This window comes from Pelobates fuscus, chromosome 6 (genome assembly GCF_036172605.1).
Source record: "Pelobates fuscus isolate aPelFus1 chromosome 6, aPelFus1.pri, whole genome shotgun sequence".
Taxonomy (NCBI): domain Eukaryota; kingdom Metazoa; phylum Chordata; class Amphibia; order Anura; family Pelobatidae; genus Pelobates; species Pelobates fuscus.
Genome location: NC_086322.1, coordinates 71798504 through 71825070, shown reverse-complemented (window position 1 = coordinate 71825070; position 26567 = coordinate 71798504). Strand labels below are relative to the sequence as shown.

Sequence of the window (26567 nt, the reverse complement as noted above, 5' to 3'; positions counted from 1 at the left end):
TGTGATAGACCCACTTTAATGATAAATACATGCAAACAGTTGTGGATTCTTCATTGTGAATTGGAATTTTAAGAAAAACAAAAATTGTTATAAAACGAGATCTTAATTTTTCTCGGGCACGTTAACAGTGAAGTCTGATCTGTATTCGGCAACTGGTATAGAACAGCTAAAATATTACGAGTGGACATGACTAAGTGTGTAAAAGCAGCTTAACAACTAGTTTTTAAAGCTAATCAAGACAGAGGTTTCTTCTTTTTTCTCTTCTTCCTCATCTTCTTATGACCAGCTGCAGCAGGTACAGTGTTTCGTACAGTCCTGCTAAAATACTTTTTGGCTCGAACTTTCTTTCTGCAAATTAAGACCGGCACTGTGATTCACAACGTTCCAATATGTGCTACATGGTTACTATAAGACAGGGGTGCAGTGTACCCTTACTGAGACAGATAACTAATGACATACAGTAAGGAGGTTTAACTGTAGATATGTAAAACCAACTTATTGCCATATCCATAAAGTTACCAACAAAATAAATAGATCACATTTTATTCTTTCATGAGAACAAGAAATCTTTAATTTAAAATGGATTTTAGCAAAATCCGCAGTTATTACTTGTATAGGCAATATGACTCAGGTTTATTTGAATTTCCCCCCACGATGGACGTGTTTTATTACAAAAGGAGAATTATTAGTACTTTGCAATGTGATAATCTAATCTGCAGAGAGACCTGTGTGCACTTTGACAAGCTAAACCGAACTATGGATTTATGAACAGAGAAAGCCAAATGACTCATTGACTGGTATGATGTAATTTACATCCACGTATACAACTGTGTAACTTACAATAACAGTCCACTTTCTACATAATGCATGATCTGAACATAGCACAGTTTCTGGGTCAGATCAAAGAAAAGGCCAGTAAGAATTCATTTAGAGTAGTCAGACAAATTTATTTTTAGTTAATGATGTATAAATAAATTCTTAGTTACTCACTTTTTGTGGGTTCCAGTCTCACGTTGGCGTGGACAGCTACTGCGTTTGTGATCTTCTTCTCCGCACACAAAGCAACCACTTTCTGCACTGCCACAGGAGTGAGTGGGTAGCGCACACCGGCTGCAGGAATTACAATGTATCCAAGCTGTAGAACACAAATTAATAGCAATGTATCCTCTCTTCATTACAAAGAGGTTGTATTGTACTGAAATACACATATTAAAAAAAGACTTAAAAAATACAACCAATGACAAACAATGGGCATGTATGCCCTACAACTAAATTAGCAGGGCTTGCTGACAAATGATATTTTGAGACCCAAATGGCACAATGACAAAGTAACGTTTGGTCCTTAACTGGTAAAAGATTATAGCACGGAACCCAGACTAAAAATACAGCAAAAAATATACAATGTAATGCAATAGAAAGTAAGGCATATACAGGCATACCCCACTTTTAAGTACACAATGGGACCAGAGCATGTATGTAAAACAATGTACTTAAAATGAAGCAATACGTTTTTCACTTCCCAACACATGTACTGCATTGCAATAGTCATTTACAAGCATAACTGATAATGCAACTGCAGATTTCCAGTGATTTATTCAGTGATTTCCAGTGGGCTTTTATTCAGTTAAAACAAACAATAAAATAAAAAAAATAAAAAAAATCTCATTCCAGATTGTACCATTTATCTTTAATGTTTTACTCATCTGACAACCTTAAACTGGGAGGAAAAGTAAAATAAACCTGCCCACTGGGCCATTTTGTATTTGTTAGAAGCTTAGTTGCACACTTTGTTTAGAAACACCTCTTCGTCACTTTAAGCATTTATGGAGTTGTGGCTAATGCAGCTAAGCTGCGAAGTCATAGGTATAGAAAATGGCAAGGTAAACCTTTTCACTGGATGGCAGCCGTTTGCAGAATATGGGCAGACAAAAATATATACGTGTTCAGCTAGGAGTAGACATTATAAATTTGAGATTATTAACCTGTGCCATGTCAGAAGGTGTGAAAAGTTCTTGCCCCAATGACACTGAACTGAGCTGCTCCGGGCGAGAATAGAACCTTCCATTTCCTGTTCACTTGCAAACAGAAGAGGCGCGGGAATGTCTGTACTCACGAGTGTATGTAAAGTGAGTGTATGTAAAGTGAGTGTATGTAAAGTGAGTGTATGTAAAGCGGGGTATGCCTGTATTGTGGAATAGAGTGCTAAGTAACCAAGATACGCAAGAGGTGTTAAAGAATGAGTGATTTGTGTGAATCACAAATTTAACGCCAACTCTTACTACAAATTACACATGTTATTACTGAGGTCAAAAGGTTGGTAATACACATTGAGGAAGATAATTTACAACACCACTAGCTGATATAGAAGCTGTAAGAATAAAAATGCTAAAAAGGTGCATTACCTCTGCGCCTAGGAAATCTGTTATATTGAAACAAAATACCAAAGATACAAGGATACAATGAAAACCAAGGTATTCATAAATTCACATACATAACATGAATATTAACTTATAATATCAGGCCAGTTATGTGGCGGCAGAGAGAACCACCAATGTTCCAGGCCTGGCTCCAAAGAGTGGAGGAGATCAGGCAGGTGGAAGCAGAAATAGCAGCGGTGAGAGGAAGGATGGAGAAACATAAGGAGATCTGGAGGACATGGAGGTACTACCTGTGCACCAGGGATGACCATGGAAACCAACCACTGAGTAAAATGAGGGGAACATCGAGCATGCTCTAAAACGAGGTGGGCAGAGGTGACCCGCAGGACTGGGGCCGCGTTACCCCCCTACCTATTTTCTATACTTTAACCTCCCCCCTTTTTAAAAAAAAAAAATTCCCCTATCCCACCTACTATTCCCTCCCTATCCTCTTTTTCTCTCCGTTGTACGTACAACGGATCTAACATACTAAACTTACCTAATAGTGTTCATCCCCCTTTTCTGTCCCTCAAGCCACGGCTGACACACCTATATTAATAAACAGATAAATGGAACCAGCACTATCTGTCGCTCTTCCTTCGTGCGCCTAGATTACAGGAAGCGTGGGCAATGTACACCTCGGACTCTCGCTAGGGCTATTCTTTAGGGTACACAGATTGGAAGTATCCACACCACACCCATGCAGGATGGATATAATCCCATGTCACCTCTTAGGAGTGTAATTCATATGAAAGACAACATGGGGAGACAACAGGAGAGACTTAGCGGAGAGGGAAAGACTACTCCCATCACCCACACAGCACCGGGACTCCCGGCAAACGAAACAAACACACATGGGAAAATGGGATGGGGAATCCTAAACTGAAGGGAATGGGCACCTTGGCAGCAATATGGAATTATAATACCTGTATACTTCAACTACCTTCCAAAGGCAGCACAGTGGGCCTCAGAGAACAGGATAATGTGTGGTCATGAGAAATAGCTCCTTTCACTGACGTAAGAATGTACACTGTGAGCCAAAAACCAGTGTGTACATTTTGCTAGGTGAAAGCTGCTTGAGGGTTGTACTTATTTGAATTTTTGTACCATACCATTGTTGTTTAAATGCTCATCTATTTCTTATTTCTGTATCTCTAATTACTCTTGGAAAAAAACAAACCAATAAAGAAAAATGTACAAAAACAAACAAATTTATACTATCAGACATTGAGAAACAAAAACATTAAGATCAACCCAGTTGGACATAAGGCATTATTAGCCACCAAACAGATCCCTGTAGTGCAAGACATGGCATTACAATACAATTGTTGTTTTTTGGGGCTGCAGTTTGGGGATTTGTTTTTGGAGGGGGGTAGGGGGGACTGTTTTTAGTTTTTTTTCACCGTTTCAGTGCGGCTTATTCATTGACAGAGGAATGAGCAACTATCCCTTGGACAAATGGTAAATAGGGTCTCTGTGGGTGCTGAGGGGCTCCCTCAAAATGTTTCAGGCAATTTATATTAAACAGCAGCAGTAAAATTGCCTTTTTTCACTGGTTTCTTTTTTGTACATCAAAAATAAAGCTGCAGATCCATACTCACATGGCTTCACACATTTCTTGCACAGATAACAGTGTTTCCATTCCCTGCCGTCCTGTGGGACAAGAATAATGACCATTAGCAGTTTATAAAACCACTGAATAAACATACTAGAATCACAAAAAAAGAAAGCATCTTGGGAGTTATTCCTCACAGCAATTTAAACTACTTGGTGCACACTCTCCGGCTTCTCTGATTACAACGCTACCGTTACTCAACCTTGTAAAGAGGTGAGAATGAGCTGCCCTGTTAGGAACAGAACATATAACACTCAGGTTTGGTCAGGCTCTATAGTGCTTGCATTGAGCAACGGAGACATTTCTCAGACTAAAGCTAAATGGTAGGGATAAAAACCATACTTAAATTATAAAACAGAAAATATTTTTGTGACAAATTTAGTGACAGAGCAGAAGCAGATGCTACAGAAACTAAAACTACACATGTGCAGAAATGAATTTAATCTGAATGTATCAATTGTCTTCTTTCTTGATATCAGTACTGTCAGATTATGTTTTTAGGTGGAAATGACAGGATTTTGCAAAAGACTGGGCATGGGGTGCAAAAGTGTAGCCAGTGTCAAAGATATTAACAAGGCAGCAAATTTAAATGACAGGAGTACATACCATTGCCTACTAGGGTGAGTGCCAGGGGAGAATCGGATTAATAAGGAGGGGAGATAAGAAGCTTATTGGTAGAAAGATTGATTCATAGGAAACAGGAGATGAAAGTGAGGAAGCTGGTGACACGTTTTATGAAGGGCAGGAGAGAAATCGGGGCGAGAGGTAAATCTGGGTGCCATCGGCATATAAGTGGCACTGGAAATCAAAGGAACTCAGAAATTTGCCAACAAAGGCAGTAAAGAGGGAAAACAGAGCCTTGAGGGACCCCAGTTGAGACAGGTTGATGAGTGGAAGTGTAACCAGAAAAGGATACACTGAATGAGCATTGGGAGCGGTGAGACAAGAACCATAAAAGGACAGTGTTAACAATCTTGAGGAAGTATGTTTGTTTAAATTAGATGTCTTTCGTAATTATGTGTAACTTTATAAGACAATATAAAAATGTTCCAAAGAGAAGGAACCGAAAAGCGTTGGATGACCCTTAGGAGTAGGAAACCAAAGAGTAGGAAACTAAAACTAAAAATGATAAATCCCTGAGATCCCTCACTCCCAGTGACTCTTGGTATTTCCCTATCTTTCCTCCCACTGTTACTTTCTTACTATTTTGAGTGTGAAGATCCTTTTGATATAATTCGGATACAATTACTAGTCTCTACAAGTAACATTGAGATAAATTCTGACTTCTTTATACATTATCTTCCTTCAATAGTACTGAACCTACCCCTCTTTTTAAGACATTTAGTAGACATATCACTCTACACTTACCCTAGCATTAATAAAGGATTTTCCCATATAAATCAGCATTGGTTATAAGTAAAGAGGTAAAGGACTCTTAGATTCCCTTTGTATGTGTTGTTCACCAATTTTATTAAGTGTTATTTTGGGATTTCTTAACTTTAATTGTATGCTCCAATTAAGGGTCATCCAACGCTTTTCGGTTCATTCTCTTTGGAACATCTGTGTACTCACTATTAGGGTCAGGCCCTTACAAGTTGGATCATCCCGTTTAAGAGACCTTATGCTCTTTTTTCTCATTTTTATGCAGCAAAAGAATAAAGCTTTTTAAATTAAAAAAAAAAAGATAAAGGAGAATGTTTTTAAAGGATTAGCAACAGTATGAGACTCTGATTTGGGACATTGTATGTATATTCTTACATATCAGTGTCAGGAAGGCCAAGGGTGTTAAGACGATGAGAATGTGATCAACAGTATCAAAAGCACTGCTTGTGGGATAAGCTCTCCTTTTTTAATCTGTTTTTTTCTTAAATCCTTAAAATAAGGATGGGTCAGAGCCAGCCTTGAGTGTCCCTATAAGTTAGGAGCAGACACATAGGGAAAATCATTTTGTAGATCTATATAACTAGATTCAAAAACTCCACTAATCATGTTTTTCTAGGGCTATGCTATAAATCCTCAGTTTATATAGGCAGCTAGGCTAACTAGCAGTAAAACACGGTCCTCTTCTTCATCCGCCTACAGTGAGTGAGGGGGGCAGTAATAACTTGATAAGAGCCATCAAAGGACGACACTTATCCGTTTCATTGGGATAGTTCAAATAATGTCAATCAGGAGATGCCAGGTAGTATCATATATATCAATATGATGGAAAAAGACTAAAGTGGAATGATAGCTCCAATACAGGTGAAAAAATTGGGCATCTATTCCACAGAATGATATCTCTAAAATTTTTATGGGGTATACCCTTTATTAAGCCGCTTACAGACAAAACAAAAACAGTGTAATAATAGTGAAACACTCGTGAAACTACAGGTGAATTAAAAGCTGGGTGGATGCAGTATGGATATTCTACAACAGTAGTAAGGGTGGCAGAAAAATATCTGAGATATAGTATTCAGTGAAAGGTACAATATATAGTACAGTCTATACTTAGTCAGATATCTTATACACCCTAACCCTCCAGACATGAAGGGCTTTGTAGATATCCCGGCTTTAGACGTGGATCCACAGCTCCTTTCTACAGACTCTAGTATATTTTGGTAGATATAAACAATTTGGAACAAATACAAGTTATCCCTGTGTAGTCATATAGTGTTCGTCCAAATTGATATTAGTCGTATAGAGTCTATAATGAGCTAGAGGAGAGTGTGCATTTATAATGCCACTCTACGTTTAAAACAAAATAGTGGTACGTAGGGAACTGCTCAAATAGTAAGGGCAGAAATCAGCACCCATTAATCTATATACATCTCATAATGGATAGTAGATAGGAGCATTTCAATTTAACCAGATATCGCCTTACAGGGTTAAAGTGCCTTAGACGCAGACTTTATATTTATATAGTTAGTATTTAGAGGTAGCGATATGATAGTCTCAATAGATCATTGTAATAGATTAGTAAGAGTGAAATTTTGTAGATGCTGCTAGACAGCTGATAGCGCAGGGTGTACCTGTGAGTCAGTTCATAGATGTCCCAAAGGTAGATGGAAAAAGACACACATAAACAAAAACAGAAATTCTCCCAAGAAGATCAGCCACTACGGCAAATTTAGATCAGTTGAGAGTATGTTAACCAACCAGTCTAGCATCTATGTATAACACATGTAAAGATATCTCAAGATAGATCAATTGAGAGTATGTGAACCAACCAGTCTAGCTTCAATGCATACTTAATCACACTGCTGCTTCAAAGGCAGCCTACCGCTGTATAGTGCAGGCAAATAGTCCAGCTGACTAGAGTGCGATCCCACCCGGTCTGACTCGTAGATATATTTAAATAAACTGCTGCTTCAAGGCAGCCTAACGTTGTATGTTCCACACGGACTGTCTAGCTGACTAGAAAAGTTATTGCTGCCTCCAAATCGTCTATCTCTATATATAAACGTAGACTGTAAAACTCCCTATTCCCTAGTAGTACCAGGACTAGATACTATTGCTGCTATTGGAGAGACAGTCTCATGGTCTCTGATCGAAGCACAGCGAACCAATCTATATCAGTACCAAATTCCCCACGTTATTAAAAATCAGCCAACTGCATCCCCCAGTATTAAAACGAAGTTCGGCAAACGCTCGACGCGCGTTTCGGCGTGCTCACACGCCTTTGTCAAGAGCTCCTGGCACAGCTGAGGGGAGGTGAATATATACCGAGGGGAGTCCCGCCCATCTGTCCTTGCGTTCCAATCGGCACGACTAAAGGTTAGCTGGGGGCGGGGCTGGACCTCGATACACTCGCTCGTCATTCACAGGCTCATTAATTGGAGAGTCACGTGTCTCCGATATGTCGGCTGCATTAGTTGTCACCATGGTGACGTGAACAGCCTCATGGTGTGCGCGCGCAGTATAGAGTAGCTGCACATAGTCCTAGATTTAAAAATCCAGTGTCTCATTCAGTTCCTACTATAGTTGCCCTGACTGAGCGATATAAATGAACTACCTTCAAATAGTTATGGGAAGCTTGCCAAAGGAGATGATCCCCTTTCTTCGTAGGGGAATCCAGGCTGTAGAGGGGAACTATGATTTCCCCGATCTATAAAGAGTTAGATCGCTGTTTTCATTCCCAATGGGATTCATCAGTAACCTCCCACACAGGTAGTCATTATTTATAGTAGGATACTGCTAGGTTCAAATGAACCTTTGAGGTAGCGCTCACCATTGATAGTATGCCATAAGAATTTAGTTGAGTTTAAGATCCAAAGTGTATTTTTATTTCTTTACATATATTGACCAACATGGCAGATAAGTGACAAAATTATATTGTATCGTTTGTCCATAAATGAACACAAGTATATATATATCTATTTATCTACATGTTCAAAGGTCATAATCTCAATAGGTTGGACCTGTGCCAGGTGTAGGGTATATATAGTACGAAATTATTGTAAATAGATCAAAAAATTATAATTGTAAACTGACAATATGTGCAGGTGACGGCTTTTCTTGAAAAGGTGATGCCATTCCTTTATTTATTTGTGTAAACAGAAGTTTAATGTTTAACGCACATATGTGTTTGCATGGTCAAAAAGGTATGGATCGCGGAATTGAGAATGGATCCTATAATGATGGTTATATGTAGGGGGAAAAAGAGAAGCCTTCGTTTAGGCCTTTTGGACTCAGGGTCTTGAGTTTATATATCCACCTACACTCCTTTTGACGTAAAAGTTTGTCAAAATCACCTCGTGCTTCGATCAGAGACCATGAGACTGTCTCTCCAATAGCAGCAATAGTATCTAGTCCTGGTACTACTAGGGAATAGGCAGTTTTACAGTCTACGTTTATATATAGAGATAGACGATTTGGAGGCAGCAATAACTTTTCTAGTCAGCTAGACAGTCCGTGTGGAACATACAACGTTAGGCTGCCTTGAAGCAGCAGTTTATTTAAATATATCTACGAGTCAGACCGGGTGGGATCGCACTCTAGTCAGCTGGACTATTTGCCTGCACTATACAGCGGTAGGCTGCCTTTGAAGCAGCAGTGTGATTAAGTATGCATTGAAGCTAGACTGGTTGGTTCACATACTCTCAATTGATCTAATTTTGCCATAATGGCTGATCTCCTTGGGAGAATTTCTGTTTTTGTTTATGTGTGTCTTTTTCCATCTACCTTTGGGACATCTATGAACTGACTCACAGGTACACCCTGCGCTATCAGCTGTCTAGCAGCATCTACAAAATTTCACTCTTACTAATCTATTACAATGATGTATTGAGACTATCATATCGCTACCTCTAAATACTAACTATATAAATATAAAGTCTGCGTCTAAGGCACTTTAACCCAGTAAGGCGATATCTGGTTAAATTGAAATGCTCCTATCTACTATCCATTATGAGATGTATATAGATTAATGGGTGCTGATTTCTGCCCTTACTATTTGAGAAGTTCCCTACGTACCACTATTTTGTTTTAAACGTAGAGTGGCATTATAAATGCACACTCTCCTCTAGCTCATTATAGACTCTATACGACTAATATCAATTTGGACGAACACTATATGACTACACAGGGATAACTTGTATTTGTTCCAAATGGTTTATATCTACCAAAATATACTAGAGTCTGTAGAAAGGAGCTGTGGATCCACGTCTAAAGCCGGGATATCTACAAAGCCCTTCATGTCTGGAGGGTTAGGGTGTATAAGATATCTGACTAAGTATAGACTGTACTATATATTGTACCTTTCACTGAATACTATATCTCAGATATTTTTCTGCCACCCTTACTACTGTTGTAGAATATCCATACTGCATCCACCCAGCTTTTAATTCACCTGTAGTTTCACGAGTGTTTCACTATTATTACACTATGTTTTTGTTTTGTCCGTAAGCGGCTTAATAAAGGGTATACCCCATAATTATTTTTTTAAAAATTTTTTAGAGATATCATTCTGTGGAATAGATGCCCAATTTTTTCACCTGTATTGGAGCTATCATTCCACTTTAGTCTTTTTCCTTTACTAGTGCATGGGGTTCATGCCCCCTGATATCTCTGTAACCCCTCAGGAATCTTGATGTGGGCTCTGTCCACTTCGTAGTTTTCCTCTCTTGTTTCTATATCAATATGATTTTCAGACTATGGGCAGCCATGACTGTTATCCTGCATATCTTGAGGCACTGAGACATTCTGTGCCATGTACAAAGTGTTTTGAAGACAATGTGGCACTTGTGTTAGTGCCAAATAGAATGGTTTTAAATACACAAGCCATTCATACCTTCCAAATACACCAGAAAGGACAAATGAAGGAATTAGGCTGCTTCTCACTAATCATATAAAAATACAACCACATAAAGACAGATTCTAGTGGAAGCACGTGGCCCACTTTTTTTTTTTTTTTTTTTTTTTTTACCGGATCAGCACATCAGAAAAGAGGTTATAAATATAAAAAACAGATAGAAATACGAAAATGTGGTATTTACTTTGGAGGTACAAGAATTGCAGACATCACAGTGTTTATTGGCAGACGACACAAATCTTTTACACAGAGAGCAAAACCTAGATTGACAAGGAAAAAAAGATTAACAATGATATACAGCTACATTGTAATTAAAAGATAGACACAGACCTATCCGAGATGAATATTAAAATGTCTGTGTTTACAGGGTTTAAAGGGACACTATAGTCACCTAAATGACTTTAGCTAAATAAAGCAGTTTTAGTGTATAGATCATTCCCCTGCAATTGCACTGCTCAATTCACTGTCATTTAGGAGTTAAATCACGTTGTTTCTGTTTATGCAGCCCTAGCCACACCTCCCCTGGCTATGATTGACAGAGCCTGCATGAAAAAAAACTGGTTTCACTTTCAAACAGATGTAATTTACCTTAAATATTTGTATCTCAATCTCTAAATTGAACTTTAATCACATACAGGGGGCTCTTGCAGGGTCTAGCACGCTATTAACATAGCAGAGGATAAGAAAATCTTAATTAAACAGAACTTGCAATAAAGAAAGCCTAAATAGGGCTCTCTTTACAGGAAGTGTTTATGGAAGACTGTGCAAGTCACATGCAGGTAGGTGTGACTAGGGTTCATAAACAAAGGGATTTAACTCCTAAATGGCAGAGGATTGAGCAGTGAGGCTGCAGGGGCATGTTCTATACACCAAAACTGCTTCATTAAGCTCAAGTTGTTCAGGTGACTATAGTGTCCCTTTAACCCCTTAAGGACACAGGACATGTGTGACATGTCATGATTCCCTTTTATTCCAGAAGTTTGGTCCTTAAGGGGTTAAGATTCTACACTTGTATGACCGCGCCATGCTATATAACTTGTTTCAAGCAATATTAGTCTTATCTCTGATGTGATTTAGCCATGACTGGAATATTCATATTGTCTGTGCCTAAGAGCAGAGATCAGCAACAGTATAGGCCAAAGAAGAGATTGTATTAATGATCATACCTATAACCCTCACTTTCCGGGAGCACAATACTCTCTGGTGGAAGATCTGTGAAAATGCGTACAGGCGATTGTTTTCTCCCGGTCTTCCCATGTTTATAAAGAGAATGGTTATCGTAGTCTACCTGAAAGCAATGCAGTCATTATAGACAACTCAAGCATGCACACAGTATGAAACTTTGACATTTTACTTTTGTTATATGTTTGTGCTTTGAGATATTTAAAATTCAGAGTGCAAGATCTATGCTGTTCAGTTTAGCAAGAGGTAATAAGGACAATATATCAAGATGGCCAATAATGGACATGACCAAAACGGAGTACCTGATAATCCAGCATGGTGAACTGTGGGAAACACTGCACAATGCGAGATTCAAAGAAATATGGGAAGATCCAGAAAATGGGCAACTTTTTAAAGCTACCTAAAGACAAGAAGAAGAATATTTGACATAAATACCAGATCGCCAGGGGAAATGTCCGTTAGAAGAGGTCACACAGCCTGTGGATAACAGTACAATTACACAAATTCTGTAAAAAAAAAAAAATGCTAATAAAGCAGGCATGGAGAGGAAATGAATATTACAAATAAACCATCACACGCATTAAAAACACACACTGGGGGGGGGGGGGGGGGGCGTTACTGGACGCTGTGGAAAATGGCCGCATGAGCTGAAGCTCTGCAACACAGGCACAGGTAATTTGGCACTACGTAGTGATAGAAAAAAACAGAACTTGGACAAGATATACGTCTCAAAATAAAGTTAAGAGGCAACAAGAGAAGGCATAAAAGCTGAAATTTCTTCAGCCAGGAAAGGAGGCAAATCACAAAGCAGAACATGCAAGATGGCGGTGACAGATCCGGTAGAAACAGCCCTCGATTTTAAAGAGAAAGCACCGCAGAAGAGGAATCACTTACTAAGGCATTTCTGCAGGCTTCTTTGGAAGCCCTCTCACAAAAATTAATATCAATATGGCCTAACAGGGTGGATGACATCCAGAAAGACTTGCTGGGTTCTCAAACCTAACACATGGCGAACCAGTTAAAAGAATTTGCTGAAGCACACAACAAGGTTGCAGACAAATTACAATAATTAGAGATTCAACTTGAGCTAATCAGAGATTCATGTGTGGCTAGGATAGCAGACCTGGTAGACCGCTCGAGATGGAGCAATCTCAGGCTGCGTGGAATCCCCAAAACTGCAACTGATGCTGTTTTCCCTAACTTTGTACATAGTCTTTAGGGTTTTTTTTTTTTTTTTTTTTTTAGCACTAGCTACAGATATGCTGACTGAAATGCTACTGTTGGACAGACTACGTAGAACTCATAAACTCAAGTACTTACTGATCACCATGCCATGGGATGTAATCCTTAAAGTCCATTACTTTCACATAAAAGAGATTATCATGAAACGTAGCCGTGCAACCAAAGAATTACCGCCGGAATGCACCAATACCTGACTCCTTGCCGGCCTCTCTGCAGCAAGCTTGTAATGCCGAAAAATGTTTCAGCAAGTTACAGAGACTTTCAAGGCGCATAGCATTCCATATCGCTGGAGTTCTCCTCTCTGCCTGGTTATTACAAGACACAGAAAAACCTCTGTGATTCAGAATACAGATGAAGGCCTCCACCTGTTACAAAGATGGGACTTACCATCTGCCACAACACGAAAAGTCTGCAGCTTCTCCCAAAAAGAATGGAAGGCTATAACTAAATGACCGTGTTTACAAGGGCAAGTATAAAGTTGTCACACTTTGCCTTTTACATACAGTTTCTATGTTTGTCTATTTAATATGGTTTCTATTCAAGTATGTTTATAGAATTGATGCCTATATAAAGTTTGAATTGCAACAAAATATGCTCTTATATTAATTGTACTTTGAATGTACGGTGTACTCAGCATATCACTCTCTCGCAAATATTCATATTGCTTTCCTTTGCAAGCTGTCACAAGCATTAATAATGCATTACTACCAACTACATTATGCCAGTCTAAGACCTCACTACACCCACGGATGTAACCGCCATGTTCCACCAGGCATATAACAATTACATCACTAGTGGTCATGTTGTATAAGCTTTGTTTAGCTTTTTTTGTTATATGGTTTTGTTTCCCCCAGCTTTTCTTCCCTATCGGCATTATGCCACCTCAACATCATGATACAACGAACTCTAGTATAGTCTGCTGTCTTCCCTACAACAGGATTACATTTGACACATATTAAAGCGAAGAGGGAGACCTGCTGACGCCTGGTAGTACTGTACTGTGTCTGGGCATGAGCACTTGCCCCTAAGCTACCCAGAAGGAGAACATTGCTATATAAAGAGCGTTCAATTTTACAAAGCCTACTTGGCAGAGGGGTGCCCTGCCATCGAGGGACACCGGAAAGAGAAACTGTCTTATGCCAGTATAGGTTAAACACCAAAAAAATGTAATATGAAAATCTACTCTCATAATGTTACAGGGCTCCATATACCCTATAAAAGACATGTTAAAGATGCACATAGATCATCAGCAGAAATTCTCTGCCTCTAAGAAACACATTGACATAAAGTACCAAGTTTTGGAGTCAAACATTACCCAATTCAACACCACTCTACATATACATCTAAAACAAGAGGAATGTTTATATAAAAGTATACACAAGGGCCTTACTCTCTGTAGAGATTATCCATAAAATCCTATATAAATGGTACATAATAACTACTAGAATGGCAGCTATGTGCCCTACTAAAACGAACAAATGCTGGAGATGCTCACAAGAGAAAAGCACAATGCTGCATTTTTAGTGGGGATGTCCCAAACTCCACTCATATTGGCTGGATATACTTTCCCTAGTTCGCTCAAAATAGGAATTCTTATCCCCAATACCCCTTAATGTCTCCTACTATTCATATTTCAGTTATCATACCCCAAACCAGTTAAATATCAGATTTTTCATATCCTAGTGGGCCACCACAGTGTTCCTTGCTTGCAAGAGATCTCTATTCACCTCTCCCAAACAATGGAATATGAATTCTCAGCTATGAAAACATGCTCCACGATCAGCTACTGCATGGGATATGTGGAGACAATGTTAGACATAATAGATACCTCCCCAATTTGGGCCATGTCGGCCACTTACCAAAGAAGTCAACCAGCTATGCTCGTGGTCGCAAGGCCTTCAATGTATTGTCCAATGAATGCGTTAGTACCTATACATATTGAAATGACGTACTCTCATATGGTGTATGCATTGTCAAGGAGAGGAAACCTATACATAATGTAATAGACCCAACATATCACCTACGTAAACTCTAGGCAAGACTTCTAAATAGTCAATATGATATTTCATAATAATATCAAAGTTCTTCAAAATATAACTTTGATACGTTTGAATGTAACCACATTCTTTACAGCCACCCTCAAATTGTGATCAATTTGTATTCGCCCTCCCCTCAAATTAACTGTTTGATGAAATATGTTCTCTTATCACTAAACATTGGTATTCCTTTTGACACATGTACTAAGACTGAATACTTGCACTGTTTGTATTTTCTAAAATAATGAAACACAAATTGGAAAGGAAAAACACATCTACCTGTGGCAGAAGCTCCATTGTGCATCTCCCTTAACATTTTAAAGCTGAAGGCAAGAGGTTCCACTAAGCCACCAAAAGGAGGGTCCGTCACCATGATGACACCATCACCGTTATCTTCTTGAAGAAATTTTTGACACTTGCTCTGTGATGGCTGAAATACATTGTGGGTATTTTACTGCACCATGATTAAATCACTGAGCAGTTAGTTGTGGGTGGTAACATGTCAAGGAACCAAATATGTCCAAAATAGCCAAACAGCACATAATTTTTTAAAAACATTTTTTAAATGACATTTCCCTTCTGTTGTGCTTATTAACAGTAGTGTACATATGTCACTATTTCTATGATGTGCTCCCCTCTGCACTGGTAACAAAAAGCTTTAATAAACTGTAGACTGAAAAGAACACAAGACGTATTCCTACCTCGCCACCAAAAAAATGATGGTTAAACATGTTGTAATGACAGAATTCCTCCTCACTGTAGAACTGGGAATACCTGCAAAACAGATGGCTTCAGTATTTGGTAACTAAACACTCTACATCAAGGAAATGGAACGCACTGTGAAAGGTACATTAATCCATACGCCAACCTACTGCACCCGTGCCAGTCATTGCTTTAAAGATTCAACTGTTTGAACATGTGTAGACAAGGGAACATCAATACGGATTCAGAATAGGAGATTCAAGCCACACTTGTGATTTACTAACTGGTTCACTAGGTAATCATTAGTTAAAGGAACACTACCTCTATAGTAGTTATGGTGCGGACAAACTGTTTTAGTACAGTCTGAAAAATTTACCAAGGTCCCGCCAGGCACTGCATTTTTAGACGTGCTTCTAGTTCTTCTTTTGGGATAATCTGGTTAGCGCTACAGAGATAAGCAGTGCCATGCAGAATCACATCCACTGGCTGCAAGCACTCTCATCCAATCTGCAAAAAGGCTCTACATTGGCCAGTCTTTACTAAGCAGTGACAGACAACCAGATAGAGCATGGCACCCTGGGGAGTTGCCAAACCACAGCAAAATGATGCAAGTACTTATTGTGGGATAGCACCACGGCACTACTGGCACCATAACCACTACAGCGGGCTGTGGTGGCTATAGTGTTTGGAATGTTCCTTTAATGAGAGAATATACAAACCAAGACAGCTCAGGTATTCACAGTGTCCAAAACTAGTTGTACATGGATTACATTTCTGCACTAGCCAGGGAATGATCCAATTATAAATTGGAATGTGATACAAAATATTAATATTCAGTGTATCTGTTAAAGGCTGAAATTGCCTGGGAAATCTGTTATCAACGGTATTGGTACAAAAAAGTTAAAACTATCAAATGATAAGTATTTGAAAATACAGCACTATTAAACCATGTCCAACAAAGGAAAAGTGGGAGCACTGTATATGTTCTATGCAACAGAAATAAACATCAGCACAGAACACATGTATTTTATTCTTATTGTAGATATGTATTTTACTTTATAATACAAAAGTAACCTATAACGTAACAAAATTTTAGTAAATTATATAATCAGCCCGGATTTATAAGCTTTTTTTTTTTTTTTATTTCTTCTTTTTTTGTTTCAATACAATACTAAGCATCCTCAGTAGTGGCGTTACACTACCAAATATTTATGAACTACCATCACTAGAATCTCAGACAGCCGAAAGGTTGGCCGAGCACCATAGGAAATGTCGCTTGGAAAGATCTGATTAATGCAATACACATACAGACAGAATGTAGCACAACATATTTAGAGGAGTTTTAACTAGTCGCAAACCCTCGGGTGCATAACAGATTATAAAGCTGAGTGATCTGAAAGTAAGAACGCAAACGGTCTTATTAAAAGGGACCTTTCAAGCTAGTTGCAGCAATAGGTATTTGATTTCCTATTAAAATGAAGAATATAAGCATTATAAGGCAGAATTAGCTTTATTCAGCTTTCAACCCCCTCTGTCAGCATGAAATATGACACAGCCGGCTGCCTTTCACACATATGGCACAGATTGTCATTAAAGGTGATACATTCATCAGCTGCTCTCAAAACCTGAGAGACAGTCATTCTGTAACTGTGGCCAGCAGTGCTAATTAGGAGGCGCACATGTGAACTGATGCATAATCATATATTGTAGAGCAACATTTTAACTATCCTTGCATAATTATCCAAGTGGAATTAAATAACAAAAACAATTAAATAAAAAAAATCAGAAATATATAGATAGCAAAATTTGAAAAGCAACACTTGCAGCTATTTATTTCAGACCCTGCAATAATAACAGGGTTAAAGGGACACTCAAGGTACTTTAACTGCTTAGTAAGATTGAAGTGGTTATAGTGACTGGAATCCTATGGTGCTGTCCCTTCGTTCAATGTAAAACTGTTTTTTATTGGTTTAATGCTAAACAGCAGCCCATTCTCTCTATGCTGGCTGGGCTAATGAGGAAGTACTAGCCTGAAATCAATGGGGTACAGTGATTGGCTGAGAGTGTCAGCAGACTGCTCACAACCTATCACAGCGGTCGGTCCATTGCTGGTATGATGTTGTATGGCTAAAGAATAGAGTCTGCCTTTGCTATACCAGTAGTGGAAGACGGGCTGTGGGCAGCCAGGAATCTTAATTCAGTGTTACATCACTGGTTTGTAGAATGTATTAAGTATCTTGCAGCTTCAGTCTGTTAGAACCATGCAGGAAGAGATAAACCCTAAATCAGGCCTTTGTAACCTGTCTACATCTAGATCTACCAATGTTGGCAATAAAGAGTTGATACGTCTTGTTTTAATTTAATTATCTGCAATATGAGCTTAGTACATCTAAGTCTGAATCTTCCACATACCGTGAGGACTGCACTATACAAATGATAACATTTTCAAAACTGTGACAGAGGTTGATTTACCAAGGCAAAGCTATTGATAGTGCAGAGTTCTAAATGTTGAAAGACATTCAATTGATTTTAATGGTGATCGTTCATATTAAGCACTTTGCCCCAGAATTGCACCTGTATTTGCCCAGATCATTTCTCTCTTTATTCTTTACAAGAGTTTGTTCAGTGGCCTGAATCCTTGTTGTAGAGATCTAAAGGACACAAGTTCAAATCCCAAGTGGTTTATTCAGCATTTCCTCATTCTGAGATTGATAAAATGAGAACTAAATCTGTTGGGCAATAGTACTATTACACAACTTTATTCATGCAAAGCTTTAGGATGACCTACATAAAGAGCAAAATATGGTAAATATGCATAAATACTATTTGTTTCATGTGGCTATAGTCCTTTAAATATACGCTCACCTGACATCGATGTCTAGCAAGAGGCTTTTAACTTTAAGTCCTGATTCTTCATGGGTTTGGAGTCTAATCCACTCATGTAGCCTAAAATATCACACAGAGAAAAGGCAGTCACATTAGTAATATTACATTTAAACAGCGGAGGAAATCTGTCGAATTGATAACACTCTAACTTTATTCAAATCATTCTATTCTTATGCAGTGGGTTTCTCAAAGTGACTGCCATCTAATGAGTTGCATATCCTTAAAGGGACAGTAAGCACCACAACCATACAGCTTAACATAATACTCTTGGTGCCTTAATGGAACAATTGTCATTCAAAATGTCTCTAGTGAGTGTCAGTAAGAATGCCTTGGTTTTCTGAAACTTAACATTTTGCTACCTGATGATGCCGAACACTGTTAAAGGAACACTCTAGCGTTAGTAATACATACAAACATATTCCTAACACTAGAGTGCTATTCTAACTTTTTAGTTATACAGGCCCCCCTTAATAAAATAGATGTACTTGACTTATTTCTCCAGGTGCCGGTCTCTCCACGGCCGCCATTTCTCCTCTGTTTAAGGATCATCATTGATCTAAATCAATCCAATGGGGAAGCATTGGGAGGCTAGTGCGCATGAGCAGCAACCACAATGTTGCACCAATCAGAATCTCCTCTTAGAGGTGCACTGAGTCAATGCATCACTATGGCGAGCATTCAGCATCTCCATGCAGTGAACGGAGATGCAGGGCCACATCAAGGAGGCGCCTCTAGTGGCTGTCTGAGTGACAGCTAGAGGCGTTAGGCAGCAGTGTAAACACTGGCTTTTCATAAAAGGCAGTGTTTATACTGCTGTGCCTGCCGGAACAGTATCTGTCGCATAACTACATTAAGCTGCAGTGGTTCTGGTGCCTAGAGTTTACCTTTAAATCCCCCATAAAGAAGCATTATGATTAGATGATCTCAGAAGAAGTCAGAGTGAGACTGGGATGCTGTTGCAGTAATGATTTTCCACGGAAACTGTCGGAAATCTTCATTGCTATATACACAGTCAAAAGAAATGATTTCACAAAACTAAGCACTATGTATGCTGCCACTGAATGTGCTATTCATTTTGCATATGTAGCTTGTCAAATCCTTGCAAGCACTAGATAATTAATACAATCAATGCTGACACGTGAGTTTTAAGGTGAGCATGAAGCTGAAAGCACTGCCCATTAGTGTTAAAGAAATTCAACCAGGCCGTGTCTAATACACTTCTCACATCTTGCGAAATTGATAATTGATCAATCAGTAACAGGAATAACTGCTGACTTCATTGGTGAAAGTTCTCTTTACAGGATTAGCATTATATTTACTGATAATAATATTACAAAACAGTTTTTATATGGAGCTCCCATTCAGGGCACATTACAAGATGTAGCAGTGAATCCTAGTTTAAGGCATACTGTAGCCGCTTTATTTTATTAAAGTGGTTATAAGTATATGGAATCCCCTTGTGCCGTCCTTCCATCCAATGTTAAATTATTGAATACTAAATGAGAGTCCCCAGCACAACATCTGCTCTGTGTTGCCTGGGCTACTGATGAGGCATTGGCCTGAGCAGAAATGGGCAGCATGATTGGTTGGGAGTGTCAGCTGACCGCTTTCATCCTATCACAGCGCCCATTGCTGGTATGAATTGGTATAGCTAGAAGTATGCCGATTTGTGGGTGACCAGGGTCCCTTATTTAGTGTTAAACTGCTTAAACATGGCTTAATAATGAATGGAGGTACATTGCCAGACGACTCTAGGCACTATAATAAATTCAATGAGATGAAATGATTACATTGTCTACAGTGTGCCTTTAAGGTTACAGACGGATATATAATTTTACATATTGATATAAATGATTTATAGAATAGAATTCTACCAGAAGATTTGTAATCTGTCCTAGTTATACAATGTGCTGTGCAAGCTAGCCCATGAGCTTACAATCTAAACGGATCATGTACATCAAGCATGTCAAACTCAAAGTGTAGCATGGGCCACATAAACAAGGTTTAAGTTTATGTGGGCCGCATGCACCTCCAGGTACTCCACTGTCCAGTCGCAGCCAATGCAACACTGACCAACACACACACACAATGACAGACACACATAGACAGAAACACTCCCTGACAGACACTCACTGACACACACACATACTCACTCCTATGGGAGCTGGTGTGGGCCCTCTTCTATCTGGAGCTCAGCCTTCCTGCTCTTCACTGCTCCCTCGCGCGCAGTTTAGTGATGCCAGGTGCCGGAATATGACATCATATTCCGGCATCACTACAGACGGCGCGCGAGAGGGAGCAGTGAGGAGCAGGAAGGCTGAGCTCCCTCGCTGCCACCAGGAACCTCTCCTCCCCGGCCGGGTAACTTTAAGGGTACACTAAGCATGTACTCACGGCTCGCCAGGCCGCAAAGATGTCCATTGTGGGCCGCATGCAAGCCGCGGCCTGTGAGTTTGACATGCTTCATGTACATTGAGACAAAAGGCAGCAAGGGAGAAAATACTGATGAAGGGGCAAATTAAGTTCATTTCATTTAATTCGTTCAAATAAAGAGTACAACACTAACAAGTAGACATCTACATATATTCGGTCCAGGCAACCCAGATTAATGAAATGCCTTTTAATCTATATACCGACAAATCAATCTTAAGACTCCTCATGTAAATCTAAGATGGATCGATTAATCTGTACCCTATATAAATTAAAATGCATTTCATTTGTCCAGGCTGCCCAGAACCAGCATTTGCATGTGTCTACTACCACCAAGTGGTTTATGTGGTTGGAGGTACTTTTGGGCACTTATCACTTGGTGATGTCTGTGTATATAGACATGATCTTTTAAATTTCACTATTCATTTTTTCTGACTCCTTTATCTGTCTTAGCTAGCTTATCAGGGAGACAGGTCTACTGCTATTCCTTTACTAACTACTCTACCTTATTGCTGTTTATTGGTACGCATACTTATCTATTGCTTACCATTCTTTTGATATCCTATCTCCTATTTTGTATTATGTAGGGGATCTAAGCAATACTTGCCAACAGTGCACTGGATAAATTTCAATAACTCTCCTATGCACACAGACAATTTAACCATCTCAACCCTGGTTTCCTTTATAACTAGGTTAGTGGGGTAACTGATCGATAGTATATATGCTTTATACTAATAGGCCTGCACAATAAAGCCTTCTCACTCTAAGCATCATACAGGTCAAGATTTAACCCTTTGTATAGTTATTTATTTGATATTGAAGTAGCCTTATAAGGCTAGTGGGTATATATTTATATGTTCTGTACCCTGCTCTATGTCTTTATATATATTGAGTATTTACTATATTTGATAGGACACGTATCTCATTTATTTATATTTATAAAATATTTTACCAGGAAAGATGCATTGAGATTTCTCTCGTTTTCAAGTATGTCCTGGGTCCACAAATCATTGGCACTTACCTACATTGTGTGGATTAAGTACGTGTTTGTATATTGGTACAGCCCAAGTACAAACTGCCATGCTAGGCAAGCATTGAACACGACTTCACTCAAGAATGCAGATCTCATCATGACTATTTCATTTCTGAGCTACTAACATCATTTGCCTTCTAAACATTCTGTCAAACATTCTAACTGGTACTCTGATGATTTGGTGTTTACTAAAATACATTACACAAAATTGTGCAGTTTGATGACAAGTTGGTACCTGGGAGTGCCAATACAGATCACTCTTGTGAAGCCCAGGGAGCGAATAGTTTCCAGGAGGAATTTGCAGCTTCTATCAGCAAACAAATATTGTGCGTTGGTCTTCTTGTTTTCCAAGGGATGAAGCAGTTGGCTGGGTCTCTTTAACCGGGATACAGACACGTCACCAATCACATGATGTCCAGAGTGACTGTCCCAATCCTCCTGCAGAAGAAGTTGCTGACAGTCTCTGCAAAACTTTCTTTTCGCCAATGGTAATCTGATATATTCCTGGAACCTGATGTGCAATTATAAAAATAATACAAGGAAAATAGTATAACACAATCATGTACTACTCATAACATTGTGTTGGAATAATATTCAATACCATGTACATTTATTCTATAAATCTGCAATTATGGCAAGTTGGGAAAATCATAAAAATTTTTAGGCTAAAGCACATGGGCATCAAAACTAGCTAAGTTGGGGAAAGGCTTACGTTTGTCTCTTTTAGGCAAATATTTATCGTTCAATGGTTATTCTTCACAATATCCAGTTTAATAAATGAACGTCACATGTATTGTATGATTGATTGATTTATGGCTAAGTACTAAATAACTTGTGGTAAGCTCAAAGCATGATAAAAATCACCACAGTTTTATGCAAATTCAAAGTTTACTGCTGTGCATCATCTACAGATCTCCAAGAGGACTTCGGAGGAAAGAAGAAAAGTCTGCCTTGGGCACAGCAATTCTGAGAAAACAGTATTCTAGAATTCCCCCAGAATTCCCAGCTCAATACACAAATAAGCACAGACAGGCATAATGGTTCATACTTTATATTGCATTTCTGCATTTACATAGTTTGTTTTTTTTAAGCCAGAGCATGGGTTGTGAACCTACATGTCAAAACTGTAAAACAGTTCTATACTGCCATGAGTACTGGCTGAAATGCAGCATGACGTTTAAAACATAACTCCTGCCTTTGTTCATTTGCATGTCAAGCTAAGACAATGTCTCAAAATAGTTGTGCCCAAGGTGGATTTTTTCCCAAGGTCCTAATAGAGAGGAAGTGTTTATGGAAGGCTGTGCAAGTCACATGCAGGGAGGTGTGACTAGGGTTCATAAACAAAGGGATTTAACTCCTAAATGGCAGAGGATTGAGCAGTGAGGCTGCAGGGGCATGTTCTATACACCAAAACTGCTTCATTAAGCTAAAGTTGTTCAGGTGACTATAGTGTCCCTTTAATATACCCCCCAAAATTAATCTTAAAACGTGAAATCATTCTTTGCTAATGCAATTTTTTCAAACTGCAGAAGATATATAAATACCTTAACATATACTGTTCATGGGTCAAGGTAGGCTTTCTGCTTTGGTTGTATTCTTCTCGTGCTAGAAGCCTAGCTTGTGAAATCTGCAATAAAATATTCATTATAAAAATATTAAAGGACCACTCTAGTGCCAGGAAAGCATACTCGTTTTCCTGGCACTAGAGTGCCCTGAGGGTGCCCCCACCCTCAGGGACCCCCTCCCGCCCGGCTCTGGAAAGGGGAAAGGGGTAAAAACTTACCTTTTTCCAGCGCTGGGCGGAGAGATCTCCTCCTGCTCTCCTCCTCCGATCCTCCTCTTCTCCTCCCCGTCGGCTGAATGCGCACGCGCGGCAAGAGCTGCGCGCGCATTCAGCCGGTCACATAGGAAAGCATTCACAATGCTTTCCTATGGACGCTAGCGTGCTCTCACTGTGAAAATCACAGTGAGAAGCACGCAAGCGCCTCTAGCGGCTGTCAATGAGACAGCCACTAGAGGACATAGGGGGAAGGCTTAACCCATTCATAAACATAGCAGTTTCTCTGAAACTGCTATGTTTCTGAAAAAATGGGTTAACCCTAGAAGGACCTGGCACCCAGACCACTTCATTAAGCTGAAGTGGTCTGGGTGCCTAGAGTGGTCCTTTAAGTATAAAAATAAATCAAAACAAAAAATTAAAGGACAGACACAATACCCAGGCTTATTTACTAAAGTGTGAATTGTTAAGAATTTAAAGTGAACTGAAGGGGTATTTCTCATCTTAGACCTAAAATAACCAAGCTGCAAGCATATCTAAATTTGAGAATTAATCCAGTTCAGCTATTTTGGCTTTACATTTTAAATTGACAGTGAATTCTCACTAGTGAATAACCCTGTTTGTAAGAAAGCAAAAAATAAAGGTGCGTCAAACGAGTGATGACATCAAAGGTTACAAACCAACTGAGTAAAATAAATACTCAAATATACGGTACTGCAGCAGAGAGAAAGAAATAAGCAGGGTCCCGTAATGAAAGATTGGAGAGATTGTATTTAGGTTTTAAAAAAAGCCTACTCAACATCAAATACTACAAATGGTTAATACCAAGTAAGCATTGAATAATGGGGCATAATAATGCCACTCATGCGCATTAAGTCTCTCCCGCTGGCTGACGTCGGTGATGGAGGAGCGTGGGCAAAGCCTGACCCAGCGCCGAGGGACATTGGCGCTGCATTCAGGTAAGTCACTGAAGGGGCTTTAACCCCTTCAGCAACATGGGATGGGAGGTGGGAGGGAGAGGGCACTGCAGGGTCCTGCCGGATTTGTTTTCCTGGCACTGGAGAGTCCCTCTAAGTGTGAAATTCTAATTCCCTCTAAGTATTTAAATGCTGGCAATGTTAGAGCTAGGATACCAGGATCGCACTTTCACGATCCGTTTCTGACACCTTGTCATACGTTTTTACAATTCTGTCTTGGCAATGTACAGAAATAGGTTAAATAAATACATGTTGCATAAAACAAAAGTTTGGGTCTCCATTTTGTATTATGAAAATATTAGTTAATGCAGCATCTCTATTAAACATGCGTACCGTTTCACCTTCCCACTGGAAAAATCTGCAGTCTTTCCGGTCCCTACAAGCTGAACATGCATAGAACTTTCTGCCGTCTTCTTTGCCCCGAGAAACCTTTACAAACAGCAGGGTTGGTCCTGTAACAACAAGACAAAACACTCATCATTAAGATTTCATTAACCTGGCTTACTTTCCTCATCTCATAAAAATAAGCCATAATCAAATCATACAGATATGTAAACAGATTTAAAAGAATTTCAAGGCTATGGTTTACCCTTAGTCATCCATTCAAACTTCCAGAACCAATTTTTATCAGAGAGAGAATCTCATGGATTTATACATTTTACACTGTGATCTGATACAGGTGTTCAGGCAGCATTACTGGAAGTGCTTGGACCTACAATGCACAGAGTTCACAAAGAATAATTAGAAATGACCAAACACAGACAGTGTCTCACTTATCCTAACAAATTCAATTGAAGATATTTGGAGCGCCCGAATCCTCTTTCTACCGCTGCTACAAACACAGACAGTGTCATTACAGTATAGCATGATATTATGGACATAGAAAAGGCAAAACAGAAATGACTCCCTCAGAATATTATGGTCTCTTCCAAATCACTGAAATTTGGAAGCTTTAACTGCTTGATAGTTCCAGATTAGGGTGCCTACTTTATAAAGAAGTACTGATCTGATGCCATTGAAAGCCAACATTTGTCTGTTAACCATTACATGATATCATGAGACAAACCAAGCATCATGGCGAGCATGTACCACATTTATTTATTACCATCATTTTTAAAGCGCCAACATGTTCCGCAGCACTGTACAATTAGGGGAGAAAGTACAATATACACAGAGAAATACACAAGGTAAAGAAGGCAGTGCCCTTAAACTGAGATCTAGCCTTTGAAGCTATTTTTATACAATGTGCTTAGTTGGCCCATGAGCTTACAATCAGAAAGTGAAGTACCAGTCTAGGCTGGTGTCCTACACTCCCTGTGAAGCACACAATGAAAGCCTATTAAGGTGGTTTCTTATATCATTATAATTCTTAAACTTCAACCTCACTGACAGGTTAGGAGGTAGATGAGACTAATCTGTTTGGGATTTGTACAGTTAATTAAGCTTACCTCCTGGAAATACTTGTTCTCTCTATTAAGCTGTTTTAATAATAAAAAAAAAAAATTTTTATCTTTCACTAGTTTGTTTGTGTGTTTATTAGTTTTCACATTTGATGACCTATCAGACCCCATTCCCTGTATTTTTTTTTTATGCAGTGAAGGCTAGCAGGTTCAGTTTTGGGGTAACCAGCTCTCACCATGGGGGCAGTGAGGGGCCACATCTCTTCCCTCTGTGGATAGGAGAACCTGTATACCGTCAGACAGCTCTTCCTCTGCAGCCTCCATCTGTCTCACTCACAGATTCCTGCATGTGACTGCGCCGCCCTCTTTACTAAGGGCACAGCAACAACCTGTGCTGCATGCGTCGCTTATCCGACATTTTTATTAAGGGCAGCACTTATAGAAGGGCTAAACACACAGTGCCCCTAGTGGCTGGGATGAGCACTCAATATTCATTCTAATACTGTAGTTCTTGAACATTTCAGATTGAAATTCATTTGTTTCACCCTTTTTCACCTTTAAATTTTCATTTGATCTAC

The 26567-nt window shown here is 39.2% G+C and overlaps 1 protein-coding gene across 2 annotated transcripts; it reads right to left on the bottom strand.

The window, feature by feature from the left end:
- Positions 1 to 26361, bottom strand: ZCCHC4 (zinc finger CCHC-type containing 4). 2 transcript variants are annotated; one of them, XM_063457850.1, is made up of 13 exons: positions 26226 to 26361; positions 24923 to 25041; positions 23380 to 23462; positions 22071 to 22346; positions 18352 to 18432; positions 15486 to 15558; positions 15064 to 15214; positions 11809 to 11906; positions 11491 to 11612; positions 10509 to 10584; positions 4019 to 4070; positions 991 to 1135; positions 1 to 348 (listed from the first exon to the last, which is right to left on the bottom strand). In XM_063457850.1, the coding sequence occupies exons 1-13, from the start codon at positions 26311 to 26313 to the stop codon at positions 234 to 236; spliced, it is 1479 nt and encodes a 492-aa protein (XP_063313920.1). In that variant the 5' UTR covers positions 26314 to 26361; the 3' UTR covers positions 1 to 233. The 2 variants fall into 2 exon arrangements, with proteins under 2 accessions (XP_063313920.1, XP_063313921.1); XM_063457851.1 differs by lacking the exon at positions 1 to 348 and having other exon boundaries at positions 11491 to 11608.
- Positions 26362 to 26567: the final 206 nt, after the last annotated feature.

Excerpts from the sequence above, each read along its gene's own strand:
- ZCCHC4 (XM_063457850.1), bottom strand. The coding sequence starts at position 26,313 with ATGGAGGCTGCAGAGGAAGAGCTGTCTGACGGTATACAGGTTCTCCTA. Across the intron at positions 18,433-22,070 it reads ATCTGTATTGGCACTCCCAG|GCTACATGAGTGGATTAGAC; the intron begins GTACCAACTTGT and ends GTGATATTTTAG. Across the intron at positions 1,136-4,018 it reads CAAGAAATGTGTGAAGCCAT|CTTGGATACATTGTAATTCC; the intron begins GTGAGTATGGAT and ends TGTGTTCTACAG.